Source organism: Sorex araneus, chromosome 4 (assembly GCF_027595985.1).
Source record: "Sorex araneus isolate mSorAra2 chromosome 4, mSorAra2.pri, whole genome shotgun sequence".
Lineage (NCBI taxonomy): Eukaryota > Metazoa > Chordata > Mammalia > Eulipotyphla > Soricidae > Sorex > Sorex araneus.
Window position 1 is genome coordinate 87,186,186 of NC_073305.1, and position 23,484 is coordinate 87,209,669.

The 23,484-nt window shown below is 46.4% G+C and overlaps 1 protein-coding gene across 1 annotated transcript in view; it reads left to right on the plus strand.

Annotated features, from left to right (window-relative positions):
* Nucleotides 1–9,790, plus strand: part of PAQR8 (progestin and adipoQ receptor family member 8) — a 43,485-nt gene extending 33,695 nt beyond the window's left edge. The window contains exon 2 of the mRNA XM_055134679.1: nucleotides 5,135–9,790. Within this exon, the coding sequence (XP_054990654.1) occupies nucleotides 5,152–6,216 (1,065 nt within the window). The 5' untranslated portion in view covers nucleotides 5,135–5,151 and the 3' untranslated portion in view covers nucleotides 6,217–9,790. The remainder of the gene's footprint in view (nucleotides 1–5,134) is intronic.
* The last annotated feature ends 13,694 nt before the right edge of the window (nucleotides 9,791–23,484 follow it).

A 23,484-nucleotide genomic window follows, 5' to 3' on the forward strand; every position in this document is an offset into this window, starting at 1 on the left:
CAAAAATCCCCACCAAAATTCATAGCCTTGAAACTAGTTTTGCAAGAAGCATTAAAAGAGCCCCTTTAAAGGTCAGGAGAAAATTTCCTATCGTAGCACTGAGTATGGTGCTCACTAATGGTACATATGGCTGTCCTACACTAGATTAAGACAAACTAAAAAATACATAGCTGTATTTATCATCGGGCTGGAGCTATAGCCCAGCGGGCAGGGCGTTTGTTTGCCTTGCACGCGGAAGACCCGGGTTCAATTCCTCCGCCCCTCTCGGGGAGCCCGGCAAGCTACCGAGAGTATCTTGCCCGCACTGGAAATTAACAACAAAGCCTGGCAAGCTACCCGTGGCATATTCAATGTGCTGAAACAGTCACAACAAGTCTCACAATGGAGACATTACTGGTGCCCGCTCGAGCAAATCGATGAACAACAGGATGACAGTGACAGTGACAGTATGTATAATCACAAATCTGTATCTATTATCACAAATGGACTTTTATTATTTTCTGATCTTTCTATTTGCTTTCCCTTTAAATTTTACTGGAATATGAAATAAACTTGTTCTATGCTTGCCAAGGGGGCCAGGCTTGGGGGTAGGAGGGAACCTGGGGACATTAGTGGTGGGCTTGATGCTCAAACATTTTATGCCTGAAGCAACTCTATTATGAACAACTTTGTAAGTCGTGGTGTCTTTATAAGCATTCCTGGGAAAAATAATCCCACCCAAAGAGGAAGAACACCTGCCTTAGGGCCAGCGACGTGTCTCAAGTGATGGGAAGGATGCCTTGCTTGTGCAAGCTTCTGAGTTGGATTCCTAGTACCATGGGGACCTCCAAGTACTACCAAGGTGCCCAGGGGCTTCCTAAGAACCACCTGACCCAAAGGCCTATATCTGGGAGTGGCCCCATAGAAAAGAACTTAGCCTAGCAGGGTGTTTTTGTTGTGTCCGAAATGCAACATACACAGAGTTTGCCTGTTTTTTAGCTCTTCTCTGGCTCCTCCTGTGCTTGTCCTTCGCCTGCTTCTTGGGTTTTAACGGACTCTAGGTTTGCACGAGGACGCTCCCCCCAGCTCTTCTCCTGATCAGCTGTAATAGCATGGCTCTTCTTGTGTGGTGCTTGGTACCTGAAATCTTTTATTTTAATTGGTTCATGTTTTGTTTTGTCTGGGATACACACCCAGTGGTCTTAGGGCTTACTCCTGGCTCTGTACTCAAGGATCACTCCTGGTGGGGCTTGGGGGTCTGTATGGGGCGATGGGTATGGAGACCCTGTTGTGTGCAAGGCAAGTGTCCTACTTACTGTACTATCTCTCTGGCCCCTAATTGGTTAAGGTTTTCTTCCCCCACCATTTTTATTGAGGTGCCTGGTCTACGATACTGTTAATGGTAACTGTATGCATACATCACTCCCACACCACGCCCACCACAAGAGTTCCCAATTCCCTCTACCAATATCTCAAGACATTTCCCAACCACCACCCCCTGTCCACCCCCGCCTTCCCTGCCTCAGTTCTATAGATCAAGAGAACAAATAACATCACCCCAAAATGAGAAGAGCTGATCAGACACTTCCTTAAAGAAGACATGTTTTGACCATCAGTGTGTGGGGGAAAAAAAATGACATATCTGGAAAATGCAAATCCAAACAACAATGAGATACCACCTCACACCGGTGAGACTGGCAGACCACAAAGAACAAAAGCAACCAGAGCTGGCATGGGTATAGGGGACAGGGAACCCTCAGCCACTGCGGGTGGGAACCTTGACCGGCCAGTGCCTTTGGAAAACAGTATGGATCCAGCAAGTGAGAGAATGCAAGCATGAGCAGAAATGTTGCAGTCTCTGTGGGGTCTCAGAGTGACCTTCTTCTGCAGCTCATACCCATGGGGACTCACGCCAGGGGCTCCCAGCTCTAAAATCAAACGTATTGTCCTCCCCATCCTATTCCCTCTCTGCTTTGTATGAGACGGTAGGAGCCTATGTGTTCTCTCTCCAGCGCCCCAGCTTATAGGCCTCTCAGCAACAGTCACAGGACCGTGGCGAAACCCATCCCATGTCACAGAGTCAACCTTGCAGCTGTACCCGCACCTGTTCCCAGGTGCCCTCCTCTCCCCTACCTTGGCAACACCTCGCCACAAACAGCTCACTTGCAGGCATCTTCACGCAGACCTTGATTTTTCAAGCGCTCGGGCTCCCTCTGCTGGCGGACAGCAGAAGTGCGCGGCTTCTCTTTCCCTTTTAAGACTTGATCTCCCCAGCCGTGATCCCAAGGCCTGGATCCCTCCCAGGGATTCCAGGGGAATCCATCAAGCTGGATTTTCAGCGCAAGGGCCCACGGATGTGGTACTCAGGTCTCTGAGGTTCTGGGGATAACCTGGTCGCCCTAGATGTGCTGGGGCGGGGCGGGGCGCGGGAGTGGGGGTGGAGGGAGGGAGGGCCTTCCAGGACAATCCCGCTTGATGACCGACCAGCTGTGCAGGGGGCGTTTGAGCTGGGGTGGAAAGTAAGCCACTTAACCCACTTAATTCCTGTACTCTCTCTGGCCCAGCTTCTTCATTTGAGAGGTTATATATTTATTTTTGGTGTTGTATATATTTCGGAGGGGCTGGAGCGATAGCATAGAGGTTGGGCCGTTCACCTTTAACTCGGCCGACCCGAGTTCGATTCCTCCGTCCCTCTCGGAGAGCCCAGCAAGCTACCTAGAGTATCGAGCCCGCACGGCAGAGCCTGGCAAGCTACCTGTGGCATATTGGTATGCCAAAAACAGTAACAATAAGTCACTCAATGAGAGACGTTACTGGTGCCAGCTCGAACAAATCGATGAGCAACAGGTGACAGTGACAGTGATATATTTCGGAGATCCCAACAAGCTATCGATATGCCAAAAACAGTAACAACAAGTCTCACAATGGAGACGTTACTGGTGTCCTCTTGAGCAAATCGATGAACAACAGGACGACGGTGCTATATATACAGATAAAAGAATCTCAGTTAACCATCACAGCAACCCATGTGACATGTAAGGCTGTTACTCCCATCCCTTGGGGAAGAAATGGAATGTTCCATAACATGCCCAAGATTTACCCTGTTAAGGGGCCCACTTCAGGACTTGACTCTTGCTCTTCCTGAATATTTTTCATTTAATTTTTTTTTCTTCTCAAGTGACTGGAAGAGGGAAGTAAGAAGAGGTGGACAGGGAGCAGAGGGGTGTGAGGTGCTTTTCTTCTCTCTCAGACACTCTCTCTCTCTCTCTCTCTCTCTCTCTCTCTCTCTCTCTCCTTTTGGGCATTGTGGTTTGCAATATTGATACTGAAAGGTTATCAAGAATATCCCTTTACCTACTCCAAACACTCAGATCTTGTCCAGCGTGATCATTTCCAGCTATTATTGTCATACTGGTCTCTTCTTTGTCTTACCTACCCTCAGCCCCACACACACTTGTGGTTAGTTCCAACCACTGGCTGGTAAAAGGAGGCCCTTTAGATAAATAACTTCTCTGAGTTTGAGAAATAAAAGCAGGGAAGTTCACTGAAAATTTGCTTCTTTCTCTAGTAACTAACTTCATGTGAAGTTTTACAGCTGGCTTATTAAATATTTTTGTGAAATAATTGCCGGGCTCTTCTAGCAGCTAGAAATTCCAAGAGGGAGTTAAGCATTTTTTTTAAAGCCTGAAATTAATTGAGCACTGATTTTTACTACCCAGGAGAGGTGGGTCCCAAATGTCTTGCTTTCCAGAGTATAATTTGAAACAAAACAAACATAATCTCTACAATTAGATTGCATGTTAAATTTAGGGCGTGTGTTCATCTTAACTGTAAAAATTTTCCCAGAATTGCCACTGTCTTTTCCAACCTAATTGATAACTTCTTTGCCTCTGTTTACTTTGAGGTTCAAGTTACCTTTGCTTGTCTCAGCCTTTTCGACCGTGAGATTAGTACATAATTTAAGGTGAGATGCCCAAAACTAAGAGAAGTAGGCTTATCGCTAGTCATAGAAGCATTGATATTGTTATTGTTTACTGTAATATTTCATATGCTCAAGAGTCCATCTGATTTGACTTTGGGGGCGGGGCGATGTTGAGCTGCACCAGCTGTGCCTAGGGCGGGCTTCTGGCTCTGTGCTTAGGGCTCCTTCCTGGCAGTGCCCTGGGGGCCACATGGGCAGATAGTAAACCAGGGTTTTTTGCATGCAAGGCAAGTGCCTTGACCCCTGTACTAACCTTTCAGACTTTGAAAATTTTTTTTTTACTTTATTTATTATCTTTCTCTTGTCCTGGACCCCAGACGGTGGACCAATGAGGATCACCCGAGGACATATCCACTACCAAGGATGAAGCCCAGGACCTCACCCTTGTCCAGAACGCTTCCCCACAGAGCCAACTTCTAGGCCCCCGAGGGAGACATTTTTTTCCCCTTTTTGCTCCTTGGCAGTACCAGGCATGCTCTTCACCCCTGAACTACACCCCCCATTGTGATCTTGACCTGCTGATAATCTCTAGAAAAACTTGAAAGGCTTTTGAGGTGGATATTTTCAAGGGTGAGTTGGTCCCACCCACTGCAGCAAATAGTGGAGACCAAATCTCAAAGCATCTGAAGTAAAGTGAGCACCCTTGGTCCACATGTATCAGTAAACAAGGGCAGTTTGGGACTGGAGGGATAGCCCAATGCTTAGGGCTTTCTGAGTTTTCCCCCCCTCTAAGACTACATAAGAAATGTCCAAAATCTTAGTGTGTATGTATATGTCTTGCTTCCCCACACTAAATTATCTTTTCCTACACACCATGGGTTCTATCCTAATCATTTTTACTTCACTTAATTAAAAAAAAATCTGATTGGGCTGGAGCGATAGCACAGTGGGGAGGGCTTTTGCCTTGCACGCGGCCGACCCGGGTTCGATTCCCAGCATCCCATATGGTCCCCGGAGCACCGCCAGGAGTAATTTTTGAGTGCAGGGCCAGGAATAAGCCCCATGCATCGCAGGGTGTGACCCAAAGCGGGAAATACAAGGGAGGTTGAAGACTCCCCACAAGCCTCCCTTGCCCCATCCCCACTCCTGCTGCAGGAACCACACATGTTCCACACATCCTGCGCTGTCTTGACTCAGTTGCTCACGGCGTCCATGTCCCCCTTCTGTGCGCAGGTCACCCTGCTGCAGCCATGACTACGGCCATCCTGGAGCGCCTGAGCACGCTCTCAGTGAGCGGGCAGCAGCTGCGCCGCCTGCCTAAGATCCTGGAGGACGGGCTGCCCAAGATGCCCTGCACCGTGCCCGAGAGCGACGTGCCCCAGCTCTTCCGCGAGCCCTACATCCATGCCGGCTACCGCCCCACGGGCCACGAGTGGCGCTACTATTTCTTCAGCCTCTTCCAGAAGCACAACGAGGTGGTCAACGTCTGGACCCACTTGCTGGCGGCCCTGGCCGTCCTCCTGCGCTTCTGGGCCTTCGCCGAGGCGGAGGCGCTGCCCTGGGCGTCCACGCACGCCCTGCCGCTGCTGCTCTTCATCCTCTCGTCCATCACGTACCTCACCTGCAGCCTGCTGGCCCACCTGCTGCAGTCCAAGTCGGAGCTGTCCCACTACACGTTCTACTTCGTGGACTACGTGGGGGTGAGCGTGTACCAGTACGGCAGCGCCTTGGCCCACTACTTCTACAGCTCCGACCAGGCCTGGTACGAGCGCTTCTGGCTTTTCTTCCTCCCGGCCGCTGCCTTCTGTGGCTGGTTATCCTGCGCCGGCTGCTGCTATGCCAAGTATCGTTACCGGAGGCCTTACCCCGTCATGAGGAAGATCTGTCAAGTGGTGCCAGCAGGCCTGGCCTTCGTCCTAGACATCAGCCCCGTGGCACACCGTGTGGCCCTGTGCCACCTGGCCGGCTGCCAGGAGCAGGCAGCCTGGTATCATACCCTCCAGATCCTCTTCTTTCTGGTCAGCGCCTACTTCTTCTCTTGCCCAGTCCCTGAGAAGTACTTCCCAGGGTCCTGTGACATTGTGGGCCACGGGCACCAGATCTTCCACGCGTTCCTGTCCATCTGCACGCTCTCCCAGCTGGAGGCCATCCTCCTGGACTACCAAGGGCGCCAGGAGATCTTCCTCCAGCGCCACGGCCCCCTGTCCGTCTACACTGCCTGCCTCTCTTTCTTCTTCTTGGCCGCCTGCAGTGCGGCCACCGCCGCCCTCCTGCGGCACAAGGTCAAGGTCAGATTGACCAAGAAAGATTCCTGAAGCTGACGGGGGAGGCGAGGGGTGGTGGCGGTGGTGGTGGTGATCCTGATATGGGGGTGGGGGAAATGATACCCGTGAATAGGAGGCATTTTTTTGTTGTGAAGAATTGGCTTTTAAGAACCAGTAACCCTGCAGCATTAGACAGCCAAAGGACTTAATAGAAGGAGTATTCCTATTCCCTCTGGGCCACAGCCTTAAAAGGCACGGGACGGAAAAGGACCTTGGCTCAGTTCATGACATGCCGAATTAAGGAGACTCTCTTCATACCTGAAAGTTCCAGAGAATTCTGACTGTGGCCGGCAGCGCAACTCCTAGAGCTATAAGATCATGAAATCGCACTCAAAAGCCAGTGGGTGGCTGGTCCACACGGTAGGGGCGTGAGCATCTTATATACAGCGCTGGCTTCTGGGCCTTGGACAAGTGGACCCAATGGCTTTTGGATTTCAGATTGTCCAGGGTGGAGAAGTGAGAATCTTCAAGGTGATTCAGTGAAACCCTTCGACATAATGAGCCCCCCGGTTGCTGCTCTGGGTCCTTCATCCTTCTCTCTCGCCTATTCTAACACTGACCTTTTGCTCAAGATGGCATCTGCCTGGCTGTCGGAAGTGTTTGTCCTCCCGCTCTCTGCCTTGCATGGTCATCTAGAGGTCTAGGAAGCAGTCCTCCTAGCAGGAAACGCTTGGATCCCGTGTGGATAGTCCAGAAGCTTAGCCCCATCTAATATTAGTGTGAAATCATACCAGGAGGTACCAGTGCCAAGAGCCACCAAGCACGGATACTGTTTGGCATTCAGGCCCCTCCTCTTCTGCCCCTGTCAGTGCAGGTTACTTGAGCTATATTAGAGCTGCCTTACTGGCCAGGAGATCTGGAGCGTTACTCCAGCGTATCTCCTGCAGACTTTGACCAGCATGTTCAAAAACTTGCTGGGGAGAGTGAATTGATTCTGAGGGTATCTCTAGAGAAGCAATTACTGCAAGAGGAACCCAGGGTCCATGCAGCCCTGTGAAGGACCCACAGTCTTTCCCCCTCCCACTTCACAGTCCCCAAGCAGGCATCTGGGCCTCGACTTAGAGTAGAGCCATTAAAATAATCAACTCCCAACACGGGTGAGCTTGGATGCTCTCTGAGGGTTGATCCCTGAAGGCCCCATTTGGGTGAGGAAGGAGGCCTGGATTCCCTGTAGTCAGAACATCTCTGCTTGGAACGTCTCTGCCCCCCTAGCTTCTGCAGCAGAGGACGTGTTCTGGCTGTGCACCCTCTCTGAGGACTAACTTCTGCATGAATCCAGCAACAGGGTGCTGCCTGGGACAAGGATTACGGAAACCTTTTGGTCAGGGGCTGATTTCCTATCAGTATGAGTCTTATTTACAAAACTAGGGAAGGGGTTGGTGTTTACTGCAATTTCACAAACCTCTTGGATTTCTAGGTAACTGGATTGTCTTCAAAATCTTTGAGTTGATTTCCCCCCCCTTTCCTCCTTTTTCTGGGAGATGTGTGGGTTTTGTGCCTTATCAACGAAAATGTATGAAAACTGATACTATGGCCATGTGGAATCTTCAGTCCTTGTTTTCTAATCAGGACAGGAAAGAAATCTGAGAAAACCAGAATTGCTAATAATGGAAAGACTTAGCCTATGGCGCATCACCTAAGGAGGTGGCTCAACCAGCACAGGTGCTGGAGGCCCAGGTTTGAGCCCCCAGTGCTCTGTGTTTCCCCAAACAACTGGAGGGAGTGACACCTGAGCATAAGACCGGGAGTAGTTTCCCCCAGCATGACTGTGGGAGAAAAAAAAAGGCATAAACAAATTCAACTGGTATTTGGCAAAAACAGCAAACATACTTAACTGCACTTTCCTTTAATCTTCGTATTCAGCAAGTCTTTTCAGGGCCAGGATATAGCCTAGTGAGAGAGTGTCTACTTTGCATGGGTAAAGCTCTGGGTGCCATCTCTAGCCCATCAAGGAAAATAACAAAAGGAAGCAGGAGAAAGTCGTGTGCATTTCTTCAACAGATTTCTCCTTCTAACCCTCAGGCACCGGGACTTCATCTTACACAAGCTTCTGATGTCTTCTGGGTCACATTCATGCCAAATAAAATTTATAAAACTGAACCGGGTTGAAGTAAACAAGGGGTTGGGGCATTGTGGAAATATATCGCAAGGTGGGAAGTCAGTTTCAAGCAGGGACTGGGAAGTGTTTGACATGTTCTAGATCATGGATTCCAAGACGATGTGCTTTTAAAAGCTGAAAGGAAGGTGTGAAGTCTAGCTCTTGAACCTCAGCATGGCAGTCCAGGTGGACAGAGATCTTCAGGATAAATGCAGGGTTGTTTTTAAAAGAGAAAACGGGAAGTCGAGCAATGATCCATGACTGGTGCATTAGCCTGCCCAGAGACAGGCGGGGACGTGGTCTAGACAAAGTATGACAAACTACATTCTATTGCCGTGAAGATATTATTTTTGTTTATGCAAGTATTGGTCCCTCAAGTGATTGGAATTCTTTCAAAAGGTTTTTTTACCAGGCCAAAGAGATTGTACCAGGGCACTTGTCTTGCACACGGCATACCCAAGTTCCATTTCTGGTGTTGCCTGGAGTGATCCCTGAGCACAGCAGGTGTGGCCTAAAACCCCCAAATAAAATAAACAAATAAAAAAGGTTTTTCAGAGATATCTGAGACCCATCAAGATAGGAAACTCTCTTATTGGAGAGACACCCACTTGGCAGTAGAAATATATATATGTGTGTATACATCAGAAATGCAGATATTTTTTAGCCACCAAACATTTTTATACATTAAGTCCTCTTAAAAGCATATTTATGACAATGAGATTATCTATAAGGACAGACCCAGTTGGTTTAAAAGGAATAACTAAGTATTTAATATAGGAGGGGTTATCTTACCACATCACAGTCAAGAGTTAACACCTACTGATCTTTCTCTTTTCTCTCTCTACTCAACTGTTTATTTCCATGGAGTCTTTCAACCCATTAGAATGCAGATGTCTTGGAAATAACAAAACTGTCAGTTATTTATGCGCTGTGAATAAAAATTCTGATGGATTTATGTGAGACCATCCTCAGGGTAAGGAGAGACAGCCAGACTTCAGACTGGGGATGTGTTTGCCTGTTTTACTCAGCTAGAACTTCCTGCCTTGTGTTAACTTATGAGCTAACGCTAATAATACTCAGATGTTATGGGTTCACTCTGCTGCAAGTAGCTCACTCTATAACAATATTCTCAGCCTTCTACTGAAAGCTTGGAATAATAGCTGAGGCCTTGGGGTGCGAGTCATTCATTCCTTCCTCTGCTGGGCCCCTGTTTCCCAGTGGTACCGTAATGCTTAGAAACCTTAGGTTCTGTATTGCTGCCGTAGTTCCAGATGGACCCTCCTAAAGGGCACTCACATTTTTTTCAGAGATCTCGGCCATCGTCCCCAAGGCATCAGCCCACTAATTGTGTTGTTTCTCATGTTTTGCTTGATATGATTGCCTGGTAAAGAAGAAATGGAACTGTTTTCTGTCTGTTTATATAAATCTACTTACATGAATGACCATTAAACAGATTTTGTATATGGACTGTTGTGCTGGCCACAGTGTTCTTGTTTCTCAGAAAAGAGCCTGCCCAGGGCTCCTTTGACAAGTCCCCTCTCAGAAGAAAGGTTTGAGGTAGATGAAGAACATTGCCCAAAAAAGGAGGTCAGGACAGAAGAGGGAGCAGTGAGAGCCTCTTTCCGGCATTCCTCTCAGAAAGGGAGACATCTGTGCACCACCTGTGGAAGACAGTGGGAACCAGCAGAAGACTCCAGGGCCGTTCTTGAGGACAGGACAGAAGTGGCTACCCTGGGGTAAAAGAGCCAATTGTAGGGCAGATAAGACACCCCCCCTCCCCCCACACACACAGAGCCTTCATTGTGTGGGGGGTTCTTTTATCCTTCCAGTTTGGTTCCTGGGCCAAATCTAGTGTGAGTGCTGCTTGTCAAATCCTTGTACCTTCTCTTCAGTCAGGAAGGCCTTGCAGTGGCCCGCACTGGCATGAGGCAGAACGGGCGGCCTGTTGCCCTGAGACGCTGCCTGTTAAGTGGACCCGGGCGGTGCCCATTTTTCATCAGCCTTCGGTCCTCCTGATTCCCAGAGTGAATGTGCTAGAAGGGTCAAGCAGTGTCCTTCATGCTCACTGAGTGCTCAGTAAACAAACCCAAGTTTATTTTTTACTGAGGGGAAGAATCTTTCCAACTTTCAGTAGGAAAGTTAACACATCTCCACTCATCAAGACCAGAGCCCTGGGTTAGCACCCCAGCACTGCCACCAGGGGCCTTGTCCTCCCAGCTCTGAGGTAAGCAAAGCTCCCTCACGTCCCAACTCTGAAACCACTGGGTGTGGCCCCAAAACCAAACACACACACACACACACACACACACACACCCTTTACCCAAATCTTTAAAATACACCTCCCCAAATCCTTACTTGTGAGTAGATCACAAGTGCCCCCTCACCCCGACCACAAAGTTTTAGAGTTGATTTCTTTGGAGGTTTCCATTCAGCTGAATCAATATGCTAATTCTATGGGCAATACTGGTCATGATTTTGAGCTTTTGAATCAGTAAACTAATACTTTTTAAAATCTGAAAATGAATTCTTTTTACTACGACTGGGATGAGAATAAGTTTGTAATAGAATATGACATCTTCCAAAGGATTTTACAGCTTTTTAGATTTAAACAGCTGTAATAAAGATGATTCTCTAGGACACCGTAGGCAGTAGTTTACCAACCTTTGGGAGCCTGCAGTCATCTGCTCACTAGTCCTCAGAAAATCACTGGATACTACTATCACAATAGAAGTAAAATAAACAGCATTTATGTAGGATAGAGGACTCTGCTAATAGAATTATGGATATTCCCATTGCCCAAACACATTTGCAAGAGACCCTGGGCAGTTTGTAAGTACTTCTGTGTTACTGCTAACCCATAAAGCAGGCTTCAGTTCTTGACTTAGCAAGTATATATTGGTGACAGGCACCACACTGGATCTGGAGATGCCACGGTGAGAAAAACATGGGGAATGGGTGTGGAGCATTGGCAGTTTGCTCGGTGAGGACCAACACCTGTCCTCAGGAAAGGAGCATCCCCACTCCGGAGATTGCTCTAGTCATAGGCTGAAGGTCAACTACCGAACTCTAAGGAGTCTAGATTCCATGCAAAGAGAGGACCGAGCTCTCCCTTTTCCAAGAGCATGGAAATATCTCCCCCCTCAGAAATGCTCTCCTGAGTGGCCATTTCAACCTTCCTTCTCCAGACTTCCTCACCACTCTGCCACTGTCTGTCACTGTCATCCCGTTGTTCATCGATATACTCGAGTGGGCACCATTAACATCTCTAGTCCTCCCAGCCCTGAGATTTTAGCAGACTCTCCTTACTCATCTTTCCCAACCATTGGAGGCTCTTTCAGGGTGAGGGGAATGAGACCTATCATTACTGATTTTGGCATATCGAATACGCCACGAATAGCTTGCCAGTTCTGCCTGTGCAGGTGGGATACTCTCGGTAGCTTGCTGGGCTCTCTGAAAGGTATGTCTGAACTCCATCAAATACGGTGTGATAATTATGGAAAATGGGTAGGAAGTGTCTTATAATGTGTCAAGCGGCCATGAAGCAGAAGCGCGGTCCAGAAAGTGGCCTGGAGCGTGGCAGTGATTGGGGAGTGGAGGTCGGCTGCCAGAGCTGAGTCCCTTGGGGACAGGGAGGGTTCTCACCCGTCCCCCTCTGGGACGCCCTGAGTGAAAATAGCCTGGCACGAAGTCCTCACTACTCTCTTGTGGTTTTTATTCATTCTTGAGTATATTTTTTGTTGTTTTTTGTTTTTTGCGGTTTCACCCAGCGATGCTATGGGGTTGCTCCTGGCTCTGCATTCAGGAATCACTCCTGGCGGTGCTCAGGGGTGGGGGTGGGAGACATATGGGATGCTGGGGATTGAACGGGAGTGGGCCATCTGCAAGGCAAACACCCTCCCCACTGTACTGTCGCTCAGGCCCCAGTCTTGAGTATCAAGACACATCAAGACACAGAGATGAAGCCTCTAGTCCACAGGGAGGTTAGACTTCCCAGGCATCTGTAGTCAGGAAAAAAGATTTAGTGTCCCAAGCTAAGCTCAGATTTATTAAATTGGAAACGGTAGGTTGCCGGCTGGTTACCTCCTTGAAAAACAGTAATAATAATAACCAACTTAGCCCATGAAATTTTTTATGAAAATAATATAGAAGAAATTAAAATAATTACTGCATTAAAATCATTAATTTGGGGCCAGAAACAGTACAGTGTGGTGCTTGCCTTACACAAGGCTGACCTGGGTTCATTCCCTATATGGTCCCTTGATACCAGCCAGGAATAAGGCCTGAGGACCACCTGGTGTGGCCCCACCCCCACCCCCACCTCCAAATTCATTTAAATACTAACTTCAGAAGCATTTCTTAAAAGGAAAAATAAAAAATAAAATAGATAAAAATGGGGAACAAAAGAGAAGCATTTCTTGCCTCATAGGAGTCTCCCAGAAAGAGCCATACACTGTATTTTATTTTGTTTTATTTTAATTTATTTATTTATTGCTTTTTGGGTCATACCCGGTGATGCACAGGGGTTACTCATGGCTCATGCACTCAGGAATTACTCCTGGCGGTGCTCAGGGCACCATATGGGATACTGGGAATCGAACCCGGGTCAGTCGTGTGCAAGGCAAATGTCCTACCTGCTGTGCTATCGCTCCAGCCCCCATACATTGTATTTTAGATGTCAGGAAGGCTTAACCAACTCCAAGGCTACAGAATAGTACCTGGAGATTTTTATCATGCTACATGCTTTCGGAAACATTTCTGCATCCATCTGAGTTTTGAAGTCATGGGGGCAAGGCCCAAAAGGTGTCCATTAAACTGGAAAACACAATAAGGAAATGAAGCGGCTGGTTCAAAGTCACACACTTAGCTCTAATGTTCAAATTTGAACTTATTTTTCCTTTCAGATAAATTCTGGGTCGACAAATCAAAAACATCAACGCCAAATATTTGGAGAACTCTTTATAATATGCAAAGTGCCTTTACACAGTGTGCATAATTCAGGTTAATCTCATTTTTACTTTTGATCCTAAACTTCTCACTAATAGCCTGGTTGCATCATTGTTTGGGTCAACATGAGCTGGAGAGATAGTGCAGTGGGTAGGACAGATAGTACAATGGGTGGGAGAGATAGCACAGTGGGTAGGGCACTTGCCTTGCATGCGACTGACCTGGCTTCCATCTCCGGCACCATCTATGTCCCCCCAAACCCCACTGAGCACAAAGCCAGCAGTGAGCCCTGAGGACCATTGGATTTGTCACTCCTCCCAACAAAACAAAACACTTTTGGGTGAACAAAACTTTACATCCTGTCCTTGGATCTCAAAAAAAGGCATTTGGGGGGGCTGGAGTGATAGCACAGCAGGTAGGGCATTTGCCTTGCACGCAGCTGACCCGGGTTTGATTCCCAGCATCCCATATGGTCCCCTGAGCACCACCAGGAGTAATTCCTGAGTGCATGAGCCAGGAATAACCACTGTGCAATGGTGGGTGTGACCCATAAAGCACTGTCACTGTCACTATCATCCCGTTGCTCATCAATTTGTTCGAGCGGGCACCAGTAACGTCTCTCATTGAGAGACTTATTGTTACTGTTTTGGGCATATCAAATACACCACGGGTAGCTTGCCAGGCTCTGCCGTGCGGGCGCAATACTCTCGGTAACTTGCGGGGCTCTCCGAGAGGGGCAGAGGAATCAAACACAGGTCGGCCGCGTGAAAGGCGAATGCCCTACTGATAAGCAAAAACAAACAAAAAAAAAGACATTTTTTTCTGCCTCAGTTTCCTCAGAATCTCAGGAGGCATAGTCCCAGGCCGTTCCTCAGTGATTGAGATCAGAAGGCCAAACCCTTCTCCAGTCAAGGCCGTTGCAATGCCTTTGAAAACCTGGGATAAGACACTCACCTCATATTGATCATCTTGACAAGCTGTTACAAGTTCTGCCCCCATCTTGCATGGGAACTGTCATTTCTTCCTATTCACCATCTCTTCTATTGACAACCAGGGATTTTTGATGAGCGATAAGATATAAATATGGGATTGTTTTTTAAAAGGTGTTTCTCTGCCATCGTAGTTACTCTGATCTCAATAGAACGCCATGAAAAGTTACTGATCACTACTCACATTCAAGATCTATTGTGCTTATTCAAGGCAATGCAAAAAAGCGGGGGGAGAGATAATCCATGGGCTCATTACTAAAATAAGTTTAAGGGGAGAAAGGCTATGTCAACATGTTATCAATGATAGGAAAGATAGCATCATATAAAGTTTCCTGGAAAAAAAATACAGAAATTGGGAACTAGAAATTTTTGGCAACTTACTACTTTCTCCAGAGTACAAAATCAGCACTCTGGCTCAGTTTCCAGGGATGCCAAGTTGGAAGGTTCCATTACACTCCCTTTTGGCATTACATGATGTCGGTAATTGGATGAGACTAGGCGCAGAGATACTGACGCATGAACAAAGCCGTTGATACATTATCTTGAGTTGAAAGAAGTCTGTGAAAAGCCTCTCCTCAAGCAAGCTCTCAGAGAACATCCTACTAAAAAGACCCTTGTGGCAAGCATGGCCGAGCCTGTGGAACAGGTGAGTATTGGTTAACACTAAATCCTCCAGTTTCTACAGCGCTGGAGATCTCTCCGGGCCCCATAACTGGCCAATTTCACCGGGCACCCCAGATGGAACAGGTGCAATCTCCCCACCTACTCCAGATGGAATCCCGGTGCCCAGGAGCTTCCACAAGCAAGGCTCAGTTATGTGGGTTCCAGGACTGAATCTCTAGGCCACAGGGTGGCAGAGGACCTGGGCTGCCCCTCCCTGGCCCCCCTCCCATCCAGCAGACTGACTGCCATGCCCACAATTTGCCTCTGGACTCCATTTTAGTGAACCAAAAGCCTGGCCCAGAGACTCCCAATTGAATCCCAAAATGGATTAGTGCCATACAGAGATGTCTCTGAAACCCAACAATTTACAACCTAGAAATTTACATTTACAATTGCGGCCGCGCAAGCTCTCATGATACTCAAAATGAACAATGGAAAATAAATTACTTAGCATCTGCCCCTGGCAGGTAGGCTTGAATGGTGGTGGGAAATTTTGAGCAAAACTCACTGTCACTGTCATCCCATTGCTCATCGATTTGTTTGAGCAGGCACCAGTAACGTCTCTCATTGAGAGACTTATTGTTACTGTTTTTGGCATATCCAATACGCATGGGTAGCTTGCCAGGCTCTGCCGTGTGGGCTTCATACTCTCAGTAGCTTGCCGGGCTCTCCGAGAGGGACGGAGGAAACGAACACAGGTTGGCCATGTGAAAGGCAAACGCCCAACCGCTGTGCTATCGCTCCAGCCCTGAGCAAAACATAATGCCCAAAATTAGAAAGAGAGTATTGGGGAAATTGTCCTCCATAGAGGCAGGGTGAGGACTGGGATGTGGGTGGTGGAAAATTTGCACTGGTGGAGGGATGGGTGTTCCATCATTGTATGGCTGAATCTCAAACATGAAAGCTTTGTAACTCTATCTCACGGTGATACAATTAAAAACAAAAGTAACGTGGAGTTCATGACCAATTCAATCAGCTAAATCAATGGCTGAACAAATAGCAGTACTCCTACATTATTTAAAAAAAAACAAAACTCCAGTTTCCAGACCCAGGGATAGAAAGTGAACAGTGTGCACAGATCTTAGTGAGTTTGTACAACATGAAGGGAGAGCAAGACAAATATCTACAGAGTGTAGCATGCAAAGGGGGAGCCCGAGGGCTGAGGAGAGCACTGCTTCGAACACATCAGGGGAAACTGGAGAATGAGGTAAGCCAGCACCTGCTGCTGCGCAAGGAAAGAAAGGAGTGCAGGGAGGGGCTGGAGTGATAGCACAGCGGGTAGGGCATTTGCCTTGCATGCGGCCCACCCAGGTTCGATTCCCAGCATCCCATATGGTCTCCCTGAGCACCGCCAGGAGTAATTCCTGAATGCAGAGCCAGGAGTAACCCCTGAGCATCACCAGGTATGACCAAAAAAGCAAAAAAAAAAAAAAAAAAAAAAGGAAAAGGAAAAGAGAAAAAAAGAAAGGAGTGCTGGGAGCATGAACGGCAGAGCTAGCAGGAGGCCCATGTGAACAGAGGGGCAGAGGAGGAAGAGATGATTCAGAGCGCGGAGCCTTATAAGGATGGGGATGTATTCGCTTCAGAAAGAGGCATTCTGGGGAATTCCTAGGATGTCCAGGGTAGTGGTTTAGAGGGATGACTCACCAGCTGCATACAACCATGCTGACAGAAAACTGAGAAAATTCTACTCCCTGCAAGGACCACAAAGCCAGACCATCATTCAGCTATTCTATGTGTGGGCTTGGCCTGAGGAGTCTGTTTTGTGGACACAGGCACTTGCTAACACAATTCTTTTTTGGGACCTTTATGGAAGTGTCTGCCTCTGCTTCTCAGACAAACTTTGGTTTCTTTGTTCTAATAACACTGGTTAATAATCTAACTAATCCTCTGGGAAGAAATGCAGTGAAGCCTGGAGAGCAGTTTGTAAACTAGGAGTAACACTAAGTTTACATTCCCTAGTGCCCACCAGAGGCTTAGTCCTTAGCCAAAGCATTGCCTAAGATGATTTCATTTAACCCTTACACAACTGTATGTGGGGTAGGCTATGTTATTGCTCCAATTTTACAAGGACAGAAATGGACAGATAGGTTAGATAGATTTGGGCCAGAGAGACAGTATAGTACAGCTGGTAGTGCGTTTCTTTGTATGTGTCCGCCTTGGGTTCAATCCCTGGCATCCCATATGATCCTCGGAGCACTGCCAAGAGTAATTTCTGAGTGCAGAATCAGGAGTAACCCCCGAGCATCGATGGGTTTGGCTCAAAACCAAAACCAAACAAACAGATTAGATATATTTGCCCAAGACTACCTGCATATTCAGTAAGCAATGGAATCTCACAGAAACTCAGGCCTTTGAATCCAGAGTTCATATCCTCAACCAGCAAAGTGAAGTGATTCTTTTAAGTAGACCGGTCTTTTAAGTTCCTCACTGCCAACGGTGTGAACTAGAAAGGAGACAGCACTAAAGGACGTGGGAAGGCACAGAGAGATAATACAGAAAGTGCTGCGCACCATCCCCTGAGCACTGGCTGGGGTCATTCCTGAGCTGAGAGTCTGAATTAGTCCCCGAGCTAATGGCCCAAATCACAACCAATTCCCACAGAGTATTTTTTTAATTTTAATTTTTTATTAGAGAATCATTGTGATGTACAGTTACAAACTTATGAACTTTTGTGTTTGCATTTCACTCATACAGTGATCATTTACCCATCCCTCCACCAGTGCCCATTCACCTCCACCAATGATCCCAGTATCCCTCTGACCACCCCCACCCCATCCCCCACCACCCCACCCTGCCTCTGTGGCAGGGCATTCCCTTTTGTTCTCTCTCCTTTTGGGTGTTGTAGTTTGCAATAGAGGTATTGAGTGCCCCCCCACCCATGTTCGGTCTATAGTCTACTTTCAGTTCGCATCTTCCAACCCAATGGCTCCTCCCAACATCCTCTTCTTGGTGTTCCCTTCTCTGTCTCTGCTGCCTTTTCCCCCAGCATGTGAGGCCAGTTTCCAAGCTGTGGGGCAGACCTCCTGGTCCTTATCTCTACTACTCTTGGCTGTCAGTCTCCCACTCTATTATTTTATATTCCACAAATGAGTGTAATCTTTCTATGTCTGTCTCTCTCTTTCTGACTCATTTCACTTAACTTGTTATACTTGTATACTCATTATACTTTCCATGTTGATCCACTTATATGCAACTTTCATGACTTCATCTTTTCTGACAGCTGCATAGTATTCCATTGTGTAGATGTACCAAAGTTTCTTTAACCAGTCATCTGGGGGCACTCCGGTTTTTTCCAGATTCTGGCTATTGTAAACAGTGCTGCAATGGACATACAAATGCAGATGTCATTTCTACTATACCTTTTTGCCTCTCAGGGATATATTCCCAGGAGCCCACAGAGTATTAAAGGATTTCTTCCAGCTGAATGCATAAATCTAAAGGTGCACTTTAGTCTTTATGCTGTTGCTGTACCAGTGATGTGACTAATAAACACACTCTGGGCTGAAATTCAGGAGGAACTTAAGAGAGGTTTGCCTCAGAGGCTATCTGGCTTTATGAAACCCTGATTCTGTGCTCAGGGGACCATATGCCAGCCATCAATCAAATCCTGATTGGCCACATACAAGGCAAGTGCCTTACCCACTGTACTATCTCTCTGGGCCTTCCTAGATGTTTCTAGTGAATTTTTATTCTTTATTTTTTTCAACTTCTTTTTCTGTGTGTAACACAGGCACTTGCTCACAGAATTATTTTTGGGGAACTTTGTTTAAGTGTCTGCCTCTGCTTCTCCAAAAACTTTGGTTTCTTTGTTCTAATAACATCAGTTAATAATTGACTAATCCTTTGGGAAGAAATGCAGTGAAACAATTTTTTTCTTCAATCTTTTTTTACTTCAAATTTTCTTCAATTTTTCAGCATCTATTAAACTGATCCTACTACTCATGAAAGTGAATTCAGGTACTATTCTTTTTTTATCTAATTATTTGCACTGTACGCAACAGGTTCAATAATTTCTCAACAGATAGTTATGTTGATGTGTCAAAGTACTAACTCCGATCCCGGGAGATAGAGCTTTGTATGTGTAAAGCCCTGAGTTTGATCCCCAGCACCCCTGGTCACTGGGCACCACGGGGAGTGGCCACAGAACTTCATCAAGCATCTCGGAGATCCACAATCAAACATTTTTAGAAAAGAAGGGTCTGGAGGTAGTGCAGTGAGGAAGGCGCTTGCCTTGCTTGTGGCAATCCTGGGTTCTATCCCTTGCACCACATATGATCTTCCTTGAGCATCGCCAGGAGTGATCCCTGAGCACAACTGTGGCCTACAAACCCAAAAACCAAAAAGAAGACAAACCTCTTCACAGGTTTTTGTTCACTTCACTCACAAACATGTCAGCCCCAGTCTATGAATCTCCCAGAAGTTTGTCATCAGTCTGTCAGCTCTCTGTCCAGGACAGAGATTTCTCTTTCCCCTTCATAGGTTAAAATTGGTTCCATTCTCCCAGGGAAGCAGTGGGGGGGGGAGGGGGAATTTCCTGCTTTCCTTTGACATTCGTCTACCCACCACAGACCATCATAGGAACATCAGAGCCAGCAGCCACCGAGTGTTTGCTGGTGCCAGATACCACGGCAAACTCTAGGAACACATGGAGTGCTCCCAGCAATGTCATCTGCTGAAGTCATTTGTGTCCTTTTATAGAGCTCAGAGTAGCTGCCATTTCTCCCACCAGATTCACAGAGCTCGCCATCAGGAATCAGGATTTGTACCTAGGCCATCTGGTTCCAGAATCCGTTCTTTTAACTTGATCATGAAAAAACTTTGCGTATACGAAAAATAGTGTCACATAGTGAACTCCCACGTCGTGGCTCCAACGAGGATTAACTCAGGGCCACTAGTTTCCTCCCTCCATTCACTGGCTCCTGCACAGGTTACTTTGAAGCAGATCCCAGGTGTTTTTCTCATTTTTTCTTTAATAAATACATTAGTATATCTCTTTAAAACATGAATACTTTTTTCACAAAAGACTACTAATATGCTAAAAACCTGAAGAATGATTCCTTAACATTATCAAATATTCAGTGATATCAAATGTCAAGTATTCATTATCAAATATTAAAAATTCCTATGGATTTCATCAATGCCATCACTTTTTGTTTTCCCTCTCACCATTCCCCCATCACTTTTTAAGTGATGTTATCTTGTTTGAATCAAGATCTCAGTTAGGGGACTGGAGAGATAGTCCAGTGGGTAGGGCACTTTCTTGCACGCAATCAACCTTGATCCCCTGCATTCCATATAGTCACCTAAGCACCACTAGGATTGATTCTTTTTTTTTTTTTTTTTTTTTTGCTTTTTGGGCCACACCCAGTAATGCTCAGGGGTTACTGCTGGCTCTACACTCAGGAATTACTCCTGGCGGTGCTCGGGGGACCATATGGGATGCTGGGAATTGAACCCAGGTCGGCCATGTGCAAGGCAAACACCCTACCCGCTGTGCTATCACTCCAGCCCCCGGGATTAATTCTTGAGTACAAAGGCAGTTGTAGCCCCTGAGCATTGCCATGTATCAACACCAAAAGATCCCAGTTAGGCCCACACATTGGATTTGATTGACTTGTTTCTTTCTGTTGAGGTTCTCCTGTCCATGTTATTCTATCCTCCCTTGAAATTCACATCACCCAAAAGGACCATTTGTCCCCAAGAGCTTTCTACAGGCCATCCCCCCCAACCATCTCTATGCTGCCTCTGGAAAACTATGATATGAGCTTCTCATTACTTAAGGATTCAAGGAACAGAAACCATTGGGCTACTAACCCCTAGACCCATTGTAGCTCATTTATTATCTCTATAAAAGTGTAAGTAAAATCTCTAGATATGAACATGTTTATTCTGGAGAGACAGAATGTATGGTTTTTACTAAGTTTTCAGAATGATCTCAAATTGCCAAATAGTGAGTTATCCATTTTTAGAGGGGGGGAATTAAAAAAAAGAGATAAAGATAGGTAAGTTATCAAGCTCACACAAATATTCACAACACAGTAAAGGCACAAATTGGCTCTTAAGGCCCCCAAAAGGAAGTTCCACTTTCTGTTCCGTGCTGCATCTGTCAAAGGGAGAGTCAGATGGGATGTGTGGTAGGAGAGGAAATATAGAAAGTAATTCCCCATGGATCAGGATTTCCACTGACCTTAATTAATGAATTCACTTCCTGTCCACATTTGTAATCAATATTGTCATTACCCTGGCAGTAATACTGTTTCTTTTTGTACAGAACAGTGAAAGCTTCAGCTCCTCAGAGCTTTATCAGCCAGGCACGTCTCACAAGCAGGATGCCGGAAAATCAATGACCCTCATATGCTGAATGAGGAGTATTTTTCCCAGCTGTGAGAAGACTGAGGTGGAGTATAATAAATACTCAATTGGGAACCATCAGTCTCATTTTTGGTCTGGGGATTTCTTGTCGGCAAAATGTGTGGTGTTAATCACTTTCTGAGTCTTTCCCCCCGCCAAGACTACATAAGAAATGTCCACAATCTTAGTGTGTATGTATATGTCTTGCTTCCCCACACTAAATTATCTTTTCCTACACACCATGGGTTCTATCCTAATCATTTTTACTTCACTTAATTAAAAAAAAATCTGATTGGGCTAGAGCGATAGCACAGTGGGGAGGGCGTTTGCCTTGCATGCGGCCGACCCGGGTTCGATCCCCATCATCCCATATGGTCCCCTGAGCACTGCCAGGGGTAATTCCTGAGTGCAGAGCCAGGAGTAACCCCTGTGCATTGCCGGGTGTGACCCAAAAAGCAAAAAAAAAAAAAATCTGGTTGGGGCTGGAGCAATAGCACAGCCAGTAGGGCGTTTGCCATGCATGCATCTGACCCAGGTTCAATTCCCAGCATCCTCTATGGTCCCTTGAGCAGTGCCAGGGGTATTTCCTGAGTGCAGAGCCAGGAGTAACCCCTGGCATCGATGGGTGTGACCCAAAAAGTAAAAAAATAAAAATCTGCTTGTTGGGCCAGAGTGATGTACAATGGGTTGACATGGATCCAATTCTAAGCAAAATATTCAACTGAAAAATTGCCTTGCCACAACTAGACAACCACATGCAAAAAAAATGGGCTTAGACCTCGACCTGACACCATGTACAAAAGTCAGATCAGAATGGATTAAAGACCTCAACATCAGACCACAAACCATAAGATACATTGAAGACAAGGTCAGCAAAACCCTCCACGATATTGAAGATAAAGGTATCTTCAAAAATGACACGCAACTGGCTAACCAAGTGGAAACAGAGATCAACAAATGGGACTACATTAAACTAAAAAGCTTCTGCACCGCAAAAGATACAGCGACCAAAAATACAAAGACTATCTACAGAATGGGAAAGGATATTTACACAATACCCATCAGATAAGGGGTTGATATCAAAGGTATATAAAGCACTGGTTGAACTCTACAAGAAGAAAACATCCAACCCCATCAAAAAATGGGGCGAAGAAATGAACAGAAACTTTACCAAGGAAGAGATACAAATGGCCAAAAGGCACATGAAAAAATGCTCTACATCACTAATCGTCAGAGAGATGCAGATCAAAACAACCATGAGATACCACCTCACACCACAGAGACTAGCACACATCCAAAAGAACAAAAGCAACCGCTGTTGGAGAGGATGTGGGGAGAAAGGGACCCTTCTACACTGCTGGTGGGAATGCCGGCTAGTTCAGCCCTTTTGGAAAACAGTATGGACGATTCTCAAAAAACTAGAGGTTGAGCTCCCATTTGACCCAGCAATACCACTGCTGGGAATATATCCCAGAAAAGCCAAAAAGTATAGTCGAAGTGACATATGCACTTATATGTTCACCGCAGCACTGTTTACAATAGCCAGAATCTGGAAAAAACCCGAGTGCCCTAGAACAGATGACTGGTTGAAGAAACTCTGGTACATGTATACAATGGAATACTATGCAGCTGTTAGAAAAAATGAGGTCATGAAGTTTGCATATAAGTGGATCAACATGGAAAGTATCATGCTAAGTGAAATGAGTCAGAAAGAGAGAGACAGACATAGAAAGATTGCACTCATCTGTGGAATTTAGAATAATAGACTATAAGACTAACGCCCAAGAATAGTAGAAATAAGTACCAGGAGGTTGTCTCCATGGCTTGGAGGCTGGTCTCTCATTCTGGGCAACTCAGAGAAGGGAACACCAAGTAAAATGTGGTTGGAGGTCATGCGGAGGAAGGGTGATGTGTGCCGAATGTAGACTAGAGACTGAACACAATGGCCACGCAACACCTTTATTGCAAACCACAACACCTAATCAGAGAGAGAGAAAAGGGAATACCCTGCCATAGTGGCAGTGTGGGGTGGGGGGGAGACAGGACTGGGGAGGGTGGGAGGGATGCTGGGTTTACTGGTGGTAGAGAATGGGCACTGGTGAAGGGATGGGTTCTCGAACTTTGTATGGGGGAAACATGAGCACAAAAATGTATAAATCTGTAACTGTACCCTCACATTGAGACACTAATTAAAAATAAATAAATTATTAA